Below are 13,097 nucleotides of genomic sequence, written 5' to 3'. Positions count from 1 at the left end.
CAGAGCTGAATAGAAAATTTGACTTTCAAATACAAGAATCAAGAGAAATATGAAAAGGTAAACAGGAAAGAGAAACCATAAGGGACTTATTAAAGTTGAACTATTTATATTCCTACATGGAAAAATGATATTTGTAACTCATGAGAACTTTTTCAGTAATAGAATAGTTGGAGGGAATGTATATGTGTGTATGTGTGTATATATATATATATATATATATATATATATATATATATATATATATATATATATATATATATATATGTATGTATTTGTGTATGTATCTGTATGTGTACATATGTATATGGAGAGAGATAGAGAGAGACAGAGGGTACAGGGTGAGTTAAATATGAAGGAATGATATCTAAAAAAGAAAATTAAATGTTGAGAGGAATGTACTAGGAGAAAGAAAGAAAGAGGTAGAATGTTGTAAATCATCTCATAAAAGAGGCAAGAAAAAGCTTTTACAATGGAGGGGAAGAAGGGGAAGGTAAGAGGGAATAAGTGAGCCTTCCTTTCAGTAGTTTTACCCTCACTTCTATTCTTCTCCTGCTTTACACAATGTTCTATCTTTGTCCTCTGCTCATTCAACATCTAGTGAATTGCTAAAGAGATGGGGTTTCCTCAGGTCACATAGTAAATAAAAAAAAAACAAGGTTGTGATTAAATCTTTAATATAATGGAAGTGGTGTGTTTACTAAACATGAAGTTCTCCCATTACCAACCAAAACTAGAACAGAGAAAGAATCCCAGAGCTTCTCTTATCCCAATGACCTTTTTCATTTTATATAAACAAACTATAAGTTTTCTTTTCAGCAGTCCTTAGCCCTTCATCAAGAAGGGACATACTGAAGCAAATTCACTTGAATTTTATAAAACAACCAGATTTAATCCTAAGAGAATGTAATATATGGCAGACAGGAGACCTGACTGATCGTTAATTCAATTCGTTCAATTCAAATCGTTAATTCAATTCAGTTCAATAAGTATTTCATTTTAGAGATTTCATTTAGATAAAATAGTCCTGGAAAATGGTTCCTGCCCTCAAGAGCCTTACATTCTAGTGGGAGAAATGGTATATACTCAGTTGACATATACCTAGTTAAGTCAATACAACTTGCAAGCATGTATGCATGTGTGTGTACCCACATACCACACACACACACACACACACACACACACACACACACACACACACACACACACAACTGGGCAAATCAAAGGAAGGCCTGTTATAGGAACTAGTATTTGAGTCAAACCTAAAGGGATTTAGAGATTCCAGGAGGGAGAGATAAGGAAGGAAAGCATTGCAGACATGGATGGGAAGTAGCCTGTACAAAGGAAGAAAGGCTGATAGTAATGTTATATGCTGACAACAGCAAGTTGGCTAATTTGGCTGGAACATAGAATTCCTGACTAATGTGGGATCATTCTGGAAAGATAAGTTGTAACCAGATTGTGAAGGATTTTAAATGCCAAGTAGAAAAGTTTGTATTTTATCCTGATGACAATGAGGGGTGGGAGGGGTCAATAAACTCCTTGAGGAGAGTGACTTAGCCAGAGCAGTGCTTCAGAAATAACGTTTTCCCAGTTATGTGGAGGATGGCCTGGGGAAGAGGAGGACTGAATACAGGGAGACAAATTAGTCCTAGATACTGCCTGACTCTGAGAAGCCATCAAACACTAGGATGAACATCCTTAAAGTTGAAATAATAGGAGATAACATACTTGGAGGACAGATCTAGCTAATGACAACTTGCAGTTGTGGGTACACATGTCTGTAGGCCCCTAAGACTATGCCCATTATTTGTGGAATAGTCAGGCTGGTTCATAGAATCATAGCTTTTGAGCTTAAAAAGACCTTAAATTCTGAACCTGTGCAACCTCCTCATTTAATGGATGAGCAAACTGAGGTCCAGAGAAGTTCAGACTTGCCTGACATTCCATGGGTATGTGTGGTAGGGCTGAGATGTGCAGTATTGGGGAAAATTATCATGGAGTAAATTTGAGCTCATAACCATTACTTTATAGCATTGGTGCTCTGGAAATTACAATTATCTGAGCACCATAAAGGCTGACTAGACCAACAGATCCAGGGCAGGTAGGTAGCGTAGTGGATAGAATGCTGGGCCTGAAGTCAGGAGAACCTGGGTTTAAATCAAGCCTCAGACACTTACTAGTTCAGTCACCCTGGGAAAGTCACTTAACACTCTTTGGTTCAGTTTTCTCATTTGTAAAATGAGCTGGAGGAGGAAAGAGCAAACTACTCCAGTATCTTTGCCAAGAAAATGCTGAATGGGGTCACATAGAGTCAGATACGACTGACCAACTAAACAGTAACCACCATAACAGAACCATGAAGGTTTACAACGTATGCCAATTTAGGCCATCTCAAAGCAGGATCCCTGGGATTCCTTTGTAGTTTAGAGGATGGGGAGGCAGAGAAGAGAAAGAAATAATCTTGTCATTGCCTAAACTGAAGGGACAGGAAAAATCTGGAATAAGAGGCTTTCTCAAGAGAGAAAAGGGACAAGAGACAAACAGTTCTTGTAGAAAGAGGGAAAATAAGGGCTTGCACTTTATTCATTCTCTTTCATCTTTTATCTATAGGAGCATTTTAAGGCATTGACTTACCTTGGTTTGCCTGAGCTCCAGGTGGAAATAGCTCCAACCCTCTGCCCTCCTCTTACTCCCACTGAATTCTTTACATTTTATGTTTCCCATAACTCTTTCTAGGGCCTCGTTCATATAGTATTCCCATATTTGGCCCTACCCAATATCATAACTTGGCTCCAGAGATCCTCATATGAATGTTGGCAGTTCAGTGAACCATAATAAAAAAAAATTGCATAACCCCCACTTATTTAAAAAAAAAATTGGCTCACCTTCTGACCATCCTGATGAGGAGGAAATAGACAGAGAAAGAAGAGCCACCAGGAGGGTGACATGGACATAATTCATTGTATTAATGATTCCTCACTCCAGCCACTGTGGTCTTGATCTGGAAGGGAGGATATTCACTGTTTAATCTATACAGCAGTGATCTTTGCCCTTTCAGTAAGATGAACAGGAACTGGTCATTCTGTCTGCAATACCAGAACATCCACTAATCATTAATAAGTAAAATGAGGTTTCTGATGTCCTCTCTCTAGGATCTGAGGAAGTCACCACAGATGCTACCTTTCATGTATATGCTTATGAATGAACAGAAAATGATAAGGCCCTTGCTGACCCTAAATAAATAAATTTTAAATAAATAAATTTAAAATGTTAATAATAACTACATTTTAAATAAACTTTAAGGTGGGGGTCTCTCATTAACAAACTCATTTCCCCCCTTTTATAATATATAGCAAAATGGATGGCCCAAGTCCTGCACTGGTATCCACCAAACAGTAAAAAACCCAGGAGAAGGTCTCTTGTGCTCTTAGACAGCTCCTCCATGTAAGGACTTATGTAAGGATATCGCCAAGAATTGCATAGGCTGAGAAGATGTGGATGGATTATTTTGTGTACTAATGGAGAGAGTGTCTACACAGAAAAGATTCCTGACCCATTGAAAATAGAATAATCTTAACCTGGAGTCTGTGAATTTGAGGGCTTAAATTTCTTTTGATAACTATTTCAATAAAATCAGTTTCCTTTATAACCCTGTATGATTATTCATTGAATCTAAAAGAGAAACTGAGTGTGAAGAACAACTGAGAGATATCATTGTAGTTTTTTCTCTAAACAGGTACACTATATTGGTCAGTGGTTTGTAATGTTTTTGTGTCATGCAAAGTCTATGGTCTCCTTAGAATAATGGTTTTAAACACATAAAACAAAATATATAGGATTCCAAAGGAAACCTAATTGTATCAAATTACAGTAATCAAAATATTAACAAGTTCACAGACTCCAGGTTAAGACTATTTCATTTTATGTAATTTGAAGTCTCAGACCTAATCACTTTCTTTCTGAGCTCATAGTCTCACTGACATGGCTCAGTAAAAAGAAGGCATGGCAGAACTAACCCATGACCATGCTGGCATGTCAGAGCAGCACAGGGGTGGGGCACACACTACCATCATAAAAAACTCAGTTGTTTCTAGTTATAAATTATTCCCTAACCACAATTGAGAGATGTAACTTTCCATTCTGTCCCTATTTTTAATGGTTTGAATTTTAGTAGTTAGATTATTTATCCATTTGGAATTCGCTGTGCTATATGCTATATAATGTCAGGTAGACTTATTTCCCATTAGACCTCTTTCTAGTTTTCCAGACATTTCATGTAGAATAAAGAGTTAATGTGGCAAATCATCCATTTGTTTTCTTGGATTTGTAAAATACTAGCCTATTGTACAAGTCTGCTTTTAGGACTTGCTTGTCTTGTCTATTCCACTGACATAGGCATGCCTAGAGGGTATGCCCAAAGTGTTCAAGACAACCAATGATAATTCAGTGCTATAGTTTTGGGATGCATGCAAAAAAGAACATAGGTTTTCTATGTATTTTTTCATGCATGTGTGCATGCATGCATTTATATCCTTATTTATATCACACATATATGTATATAATACATAGAAGCTTTGACCTGTGCCCTTTAAGTTCACCCCGCCTTAGCAACTTTCTTCCCCTTTCCCTTCCTGGGGGCTCACCTTATTGCCTGACCTGATTGGTTTTAGCCATATTGTAACTGAATATTTCCAAGCTCAAGTGATCTATTGGTTTCAGCCTTCCCAGAATCAGAGATCATGGGTGTGTGCCACAATGTCTGGGCTGCTTTGTCTTTTTACAGCATTTATATAATTCAGTTCAGTGTTTATTGCATAATACAATTTGCATATTGTCTAATTCAGTACTCATTGAATAAGGCAACTTGTATTATACATGCCAAAATGAGTAATACAGATTTATAGAAATATATTTTTAAAAACTGCTTTATTCACAATGTATACCAAGATAAGGTCAAAATGGGTCCATGATTTAGACATAAAGAGTGAATCCATAAGCAAACTAGGGGAGCAGGAATTTATAACCAAACAAGAGATAGAAAGCATTATGAGATATAAAATGGGTATTTTTTATTACATTAAATTAAAAAGGTTTAGCACAAACAAAACCAATGCAGTCAGGATTAGAAGGAAAGCAGAAAACTGGGGTGAAATTTTTCATAAGTTTCTCTGATAAAGTCCTCATTTTTCAATATGTAGAGAAATGAGTCATATTTATAAGGCTATGAGTCATTCCCCAATAGATAAATGGTCAAAAGATATGAACAGGCACTTTTCAGGTGAAAAAAATCAAAGCTATCTATAGTTATATGAAAAATACTCTAAATCACTATTAATTAGAAAAATGTAAATTAAAACAATTTTGAGGTATCACTTCATACCTATCAGGTTGGCTAATATGTCAGAAAAGGAAAATGACAAATGTTGAAGGGGATGTGGGAAAGTTGGGAAACTAATGTACTCTTGGTGAAGGATTCAACCATTCTGGAAAGCAATTTGGATCTGTGTCCAAAGAGCTATAAAACCGTGCATACCCTTTGACCTAGCAATACCACTACTAGGTCTGTATTCCAAGAGATCAAAGAAAAATAAAAAAAGACCAAATTGGATGAAAAAATATATATATAGCAGTTTTTTTTTTATGGTGGCAAAGAATTGGAAATTGAAGTAATGCCCGTCAGTTGGGGAAGGGCTAAACAAATTGTGGTATATGATTGTAATAATATTGTATTATAAGAAATAACGAGTTTTCAGAAAAAAATCTGAGAAGACTTCCATGAACTGATTCAAAGAAAAATGAACAGAGTCAGGAGAGCATTGTGTGCAGTAAGAGCAATATTGTACAAAGATCTACTGTGAATGACTAAGTGCTCTGAAATACAGAGATCTAAAACAATTCTGAAGGACTTGTGATGGAAAGTGCTGTCTACCTACTTCCAGAGAAAGAACTGATGGAGTCCAAATGAAGATCAAAACATACTTTTTTTAAACCTTTACTTTTTCTTGTTTTTTTATCTATGTTTTCTTTCAATATTTATTTTGCCCTCTGGTTCTAGAATCTCAGGGCAGTTTTCCTTGATAATTTCATGAAAGATGATGTCTAGGCTCTTTTTTTGATCATGGCTTTCAGGTAGGCCCATAATTTTTAAATTATCTCTCCTGGATCTATTTTCCAGGTCAGTTGTTTTTCCAATGAGATATTTCACATTATCTTCCATTTTTTCATTTTTTTGGTTTTGTTTTGTGATTTCTTGGTTTCTCATAAAGTCATTAGCCTCCATCTGTTCCATTCCAATTTTGAAAGAACTATTTTCTTCAGTGAGCTTTTGAATCTCCTTTTCCATTTGGCTAATTCTGCTTTTGAAAGTATTCTTCTCCTCATTGGCTTCTTGAACCTCCTTTGCCAATTGAGTTAGCCTATTTTTCAAGGTGTTATTTTCTTCAGCATTTTTTTGGGTCTCCTTTAGCAGGGTGCTGATCTGCTGTTCATACTTTGCTTGCAAGTCTTTTATTGCTCTTCCCAGTTTTTCCTCCACCTCTCTAACATAATTTTCAAAATTTTCTGAGCTCTTTTTGAGCTTTTCCCAGGTCTGATCCCATTTAGTGGGCTGGGATACAGAAGTCCTGATTTCCGTGTCTTTCTCTGATGGTGAGCACCGCTCTTCCTCATCAGAAAGGAGGGGAGGAGAAACCTGTTCACCAAGAAAGTAACCCTCGGTTTCTCATAAAGTCATTAGCCTCCATCTGTTCCATTCTAATTTTGAAAGAACTATTTTCTTCAGTGAGCTTTTGAATCTCCTTTTCCATTTGGCTAATTCTGCTTTTGAAAGCATTCTTCTCCTCATTGGCTTTTTGAACCTCTTTTGCCAATTGAGTTAGCCTATTTTTCAAGGTGTTATTTTCTTCAGCATTTTTTTGGGTCTCCTTTAGCAGGGTGCTGACCTGCTGTTCATGCTTTGACTGCATGTCTCTCATTTCTCTTCCCAGCTTTTCCTCCACCTCTCTAACTTGATTTTCAAAATCCTTTTTGAGCTCTTCCATGGCCTGAGCCCATTGAGTGGGCTGGGACATAGAAGCCTTGACTTCTGTGTCTTTGCCTGATGGTAAGCATTGTTCTTCCTCATCAGAAAGGAAGGGAGGAAATGCCTGTTCACCAAGAAAGTAACCTTCTATAGTCTTATTTCTTTTCCCTTTTCTGGGCATTTTCCCAGCCAGTGACTTGACTTCTGAATATTCTTTTCACACCCACTTCGCCTCCAGATCCTCCCAGCCAGTGCTTGGGGTCTGAGATTCAAATGCTGCTTCCCAGCCTCAGGGCTTTAGGCGGGGGCAGGGCTGCTGTTCAGTGTGAGATTAAGTTCAGGTGCTCAGGTGGGGGCAGGACCGCCTCAAGGGCTCAGTTCCCTCAGGGGGTTTATGCAGAGAGCTTCAACAATGGATCCCAGGTCCTGCCTGCTTGGGGAGCCCTGGTCTGCTCCCGCCTCCACTGTTGCCTCCCGAGGGGGCCTGAATTATGGGGACACCCCATTCCCCTCTCGACCCGCCAAAGAGACCCTCTCACCGATCCCATCACCTGTGGGTGGAGGGACCCGCGCGGCCGCTGGAGATTCCGTCCCTGAAGCCCACTCGGATCTGCTTCTCTCAGTGCCCTGGCCAAGGCAGGGCTGTGCTCAGCTCCCAGTCCGCAAAGCCCAGTCCGTGGCGCCAAGGACCTTTTGCGAGAGGTTTGCAGGTCCCTCTGGAACAGAAATCTCCTTTGCTCCACTGTTCTGTGGCCTCTGCTGCTCCAGAATTTGCCATGAGTTCCTTTTTACAGATTTTCTGTGGGTTGTGGGTTCGGAGCTATGTGTATGTGCGTCTTTCTACTCCGCCATCTTCACTCCGCCCCCTATCTATGTTTTCTTTTGCAACATGGCTAATACAGAATTGTGTTTTGCATGATTGCATATATATAATCTGTATCTAACTGTTCTCTCTCTTGGGGGGAGATGGAAAGAAAGGGGACAGAACTAGGGACTCAAAATTTTAAAAAATGAAAGTTGAAAACTGTTTTTAACATGTAATTTGAAAAAAAATAAAAAATTTCACATAAAAAATTCCTTTAACTCAATTCTACTTCTTTCTCACAACTGTGGTGCTGCATTTCCATTGGTCTCCTGAAATGAGGTAGGAGAACCCTAGCTATTTGGGAGGTTAACTCCAAAATGTCTTTTAGGATATTGTGGTTTCTCAAGATAAAATGTCTGATTTTTTTAAAGAATATTTTCCTCCTGGCTTTTATTAATAATCTATAGAAATGATCATCTTTTTAAAATTTTATTTTGTATCCTCATAGTTTGGGGAAAGGCAGCTAAGTGGGACAATGAATACAGTATTAGACCAAGTGTCAAGAAGACATCTCCCTGAGTTCAAATTTGGCTTCAGAAACTTACTAGCTGTGTGACCCTGGGCAAGTCACTTACCCCTCAATTTCCTCTTCTGTCAAATGAGCTGGAGAAGGAAATGGTAAACTACTCCAGTATCTTTGCCTAGAAAACCTCAAAAGGGATCATGAAGAGTCAGACATGACTAAAATCAACCAAATAATAAAGTTTGGGAGAGCCAGAGTTACAACTATCAGTTCTGCCACCCAGAACAAGCGTTGTAAAACATATCCCTGGAAAAACAGTGTGAAAATCACCCCAAACCCACATTTTAAGATGAATTGAATTGTGCCAATGTGGGTGGGAGGGTGTGGATAAGGAGTAGATTCAGACGTCCAGACACCCCCATGAAAGGGAAGACCCTAGGACATCTTCCTTTTATTGAGAAGACAGAGGCCCTGGGATACTGGAAATTCACTGCTGCTGAAATATGGAACAAGGCAAGGTCAGGATGGAGATAAGATAACCTGGGGTTTGGCTACTGGGAAGATCCCCATTAGGCAGTTTCCTACTGTATCTAATTATTCTTGCTAACTAGGTGCTAAGCCTAGCTGTTTCTGCTAAAAGAGTACAACTGCTTAGAGTCAGTCAATCAACATTTAATAACTTCCTACTATGTGTCCAGCACTGTCTTAAGTGCCGGGGATTTAAGAAACAAAAAAGCACAAGACAGTTTCTGCTAGCAAGGAGCTCAGTCTAATGGGGGAAGCTGAAATAGAGTGGCATGATAAAGTCCTTCAGCTGGGTGAAAAATGATCTGAGGAGGTGAAAGTTTCAGAGGTTGGTTTCATCTTACAGAATGATGTTTCTGGAGATCAGGAAATCTAAGAAAATGGCCAGATGGGATATGATTAAGTGAATTCCCTGGGTGCCTTCCTCAAACTGAGGATCTGGAAGGAGATCCCAGATGTCCTTTCCTATGCTTTCCAATCAGAGGGAGTGAGAACAAGTGCTGTCAGTATTGTGGAAATTGCTATACTTCTAGGCAAAATCCCCATCCACCTACCCTAGTTGTGGCTAAAATTATTAATTGGGCTAGTTATTTTTCATTGTTTCTCTAGGGTTTTCTTTTTTAAAATTCAATTTGATTTTATTTTCAGATGTATATTTTCCCCTCCCACTTCCCATCACCAAAAAAAAAACAAGAAGAACAAAACCCTTTAAAAACATATATAGTCAAGCGAAACAAATTTCCTCATTAACCATGCCACTTCCTCCTTCATATAAATGTGTGTGTACATATATATGTATGTATGTATGTATGTATGTATGTACCTTAATCTGCACTTTGAGTTCATCACTTCTATGTGGAGGTGGATAGTATGTTTCCTTTAGAATTCCCCTAGAATCCTCTAAAATTGTTAGTTATTATTTTGTTCTGAATTCCTAAATCTCTCAGAGTTGTTTGCCTTTACAATATTGTTGTTGCTGCATAAAGTACTCTTCTGGTTCTGCTCACTTCACTTTGCATCAGTTCTGAAACCATTCCCTTCATTATTTCTTACAATACAATAATATTCCATCACATTTATATGTCATTATGTGTTCAGCCTTTCCCAACTAATGGACACCACCTCATTTTTCTTTTTTTCCATCATGAAATGATCTACTATAAATATTTTCATACATACTAGGTTATTTCCTCTTTGGTATCTTTGGGATTTAGATGTAAATATGTTATTGCTGGATCAAGGGGGATACACAGTTTAATGGCTTTTTAGGAATCATTTCAGATTGCTTTCCAGAATGGCTGGACTAGTTCACAGTTCCACGGTGCATCAATATACCTGTTTTCCCATAGCCCCTCTAGCATTTGTTATTTTCCTTCTTTTTGTCAACTCTTGGAATCTGAAGAATAAGAATCAGTACCTTAGAGTTATTTTCATTTGCATTTTTCTGATTATTGGTGATTTATTTATTTTTTAATTCTAACTCCTCTTTATTTTTAAAAGATTCTTAATATTTTATTTCTTCCAATTACATGTAAATTTGTAAAATTAAGTTTTAAAAATTTTGAGTTACAAATTCCCTCCTTCCTTCCCTTCCCTCCCTCCTCCCTGAGATGGAAAGTAATTTGACATAGGTTGTACATGTATAATAAAATAAAACATATTTCTATATTAGTTATGTAGTGAAAGATAGAGACAAAAAATCCCATAAAAATAAAGTTAAAAACTAGAATGCTTCAATCTCCATTCAGAGTCCTCAATTCTTTCTCTGAAGATGGACAGCATTTTTCATCATAAGTCCTTTGGAATTGTCTTTGATCATTGTATTGCTGAGAACGGCCAAATCATTCATTCACAGTTGATCATCATACACTATTGCTGTTAGTATGTACAGTGTTCTGATTCTGCTCACTTCACTTTGTATCAGTTCATATGATTTTTCCCCAGGTTTTCTGAAACCATCCTGCTTGTCATTTCTTTCTTTTCTTTTCTTTTCTTTTTTTTTTTTTGTATTTCAACCATTTATTTATTTTTATTTTTAATTATTTAAACTATGTATTACAGAATCAGTTTGTCAATCAAATCCATTGCACAGAATCCTAGGATATAGGTCTAGAAGGGCCTTGGTTCAACTCCTTAATTTTATTGTGTTTTTTTTAAATTTATTTATTTAACGTTTAACATTCATTTTTACAAAATTTTGGGTTCCAGATTTTCTCCCCATTTGTCCCCTCCCCCCACCCCAAAACACCGAGCATTCTGATTGCCCCTATCACCAATCTGCCCTCTCTTCTATCATCCCTCCCTTCCCTTGTCCCCATCTTCTCTTTTGTCCTGGAGGGCCAGATAACTTTCTGTACCCCATTACCTGTATTTCTTATTTCCTAGTAGCAAGAACAGTACTAGACAGTTGTTCCTATAACTTTGAGTTCCAACTTCTCTTCCTCCCTCCCTCCCCAACCCTTCCCCTTGGAAGGCAAGCAATTCAATATAGGCCATATCTGTATAGTTTTGCAAATGACTTCCATAATAGTCATGTTGTGTAAGACTAACTATATTTCCCTCCATCCTATCCTGCCCCCCATTGCTTCTATTCTCTCTTTTGATCCTGTCCCTCCCCAAGAGTGTTGACTTCAGATTGCTCCCTCCTCCCACTGCCCTCTCTTCCATCATCCCTCCCACCCTGCTTGTCCCCTTCTCCCCCACTTTACTGTATTGTAAGATAGGTTTTCATACCAAAATAAGTGTGTATTTTGTTCCTTCCTTGAGTCAAGTGTGATGAGAGTCAGCTTCATGTTTTTCTCTCACCTCCCCTCTTTTTCCCTCCACTGAAAAGTCTTTTATTTGCCTCTTTTATGAGAGATAATTTGCCCCATTCCATTTCTCCCCTTCTCCTCCCAATATATTTCTCTCTCACTGCTTAATTTCATTTTTTTTAAAGATATGATCCCATCCTATTCCATTCACTCTGTGCTCTCTGTCTCTGTGTGCACCCGCGTGTGTGTGTGTGTGTGTGTGTGTGTGTGTGTGTGTGTATGTAATCCCACCAACTACCCAGATACTGAAAAGTTTCAAGAGTTACAAATATTGTCTTTCCATGTAGGAATGTAAACAGTTCAACTTTAGTAAAGTCCCTTATGACTTCTCTTTGCTGTTTACCTTTTCATGCTTCTCTTCATTCTTGTGTTTGAAAGTCAAATTCTCTTTTCAGCTCTGGTCTTTTCATCAAGAATGCTTGGAAGTCCTCTATTTCATTGAAAGACCATTTTTCCCCCTGAAGTATTATACTCAATTTTGCTGGGTAGGTGATTCTTGGTTTTAGTCCTAGTTCCTTTGACTTCTGGAATATGATATTCCATGCCCTTCGATCCCTTAATGTAGAAGCTGCTAGATCTTGTGTTATCCTGATTGTATTTCCACAATACTTGAATTGTTTCTTTCTAGCTGCTTGCAATATTTTCTCCTTGACCAGGGAACTCTGGAATTTGGCCACAATGTTCCTAGGAGTTTCTCTTTTTGGATCTCTTTCAGGAGGTGATATGTGGATTCCTTGAATACTTATTTTGCCCTCTGGTTCTAGAATCTCAGGACAGTTTTCCTTGATAATTTCATGAAAGATGATGTGTAGGCTCTTTTTCTGATCATGGCTTTCAGGTAGTCCCATAGTTTTTAAATTGTCTCTCCTGGATCTATTCTCCAGGTCAGTTGTTTTTCCAATGAGATATTTCACATTATCTTCCATTTTTTCATTCTTTTGGTTTTGTTTTGTGATTTCTTGGATTCTCATAAAGCCATTAGCTTCCATCTGCTCCAATCTAATTTTTAAAGAACTATTTTCTTCTGTGAGCTTTTGAGCCTCCTTTTCCATTTGGCTAATTCTGCTTTTTAAAGCCTTCTTCTCCTCATTGACTTTTTGGACCTGTTTTGCCAATTGAGTTAGCCTATGTTTAAAGGTGTTATTTTCTTCAGCATTTTTTTGGGTCTCCTTTAGCAAGCTGTTGACTTGCTTTTCATGATTTTCTTGCATCACTCTCATTTCTCTTCCCAATTTTTCCTCCACCTCTCTTACTTGATTTTCAAAATCCTTTTTGAACTCTTCCATGGCCTGAGACCATCTCATATGTTTTTGGAAGTTTTGGATGCAGAAGCCTTGACTTTTATATCTACCTCTGATGGTAAACATTGTTCTTCCTCATCAGAAAGGATGAAAGAAAATGCCTGTTCAC

At 37.8% G+C, this 13,097-nt stretch overlaps 2 protein-coding genes across 3 annotated transcripts in view; one reads left to right on the top strand and one right to left on the bottom strand.

Moving 5' to 3' along the window:
• Positions 1-3,034, bottom strand: part of LOC140506336 (inter-alpha-trypsin inhibitor-like) — a 98,778-nt gene extending 95,744 nt beyond the window's left edge. For both annotated transcript variants that reach the window (XM_072613438.1, XM_072613427.1), the window contains exon 1: positions 2,886-3,034. In XM_072613438.1, coding sequence (XP_072469539.1) covers positions 2,886-2,961 — 76 coding nt within the window. In that variant the 5' untranslated portion in view covers positions 2,962-3,034. The remainder of the gene's footprint in view (positions 1-2,885) is intronic.
• CA12 (carbonic anhydrase 12) overlaps positions 1-13,097 on the top strand; it is a 250,157-nt gene that overhangs the window by 107,635 nt on the left and 129,425 nt on the right. The window lies entirely within an intron of this gene.

The sequence above is a fragment of the Notamacropus eugenii genome, chromosome 1 (genome assembly GCF_028372415.1).
Source record: "Notamacropus eugenii isolate mMacEug1 chromosome 1, mMacEug1.pri_v2, whole genome shotgun sequence".
NCBI classification, from domain to species: domain Eukaryota; kingdom Metazoa; phylum Chordata; class Mammalia; order Diprotodontia; family Macropodidae; genus Notamacropus; species Notamacropus eugenii.
Note: the sequence above shows the minus strand (reverse complement) of the source record. Positions and strands in the feature narration are given on the sequence as shown.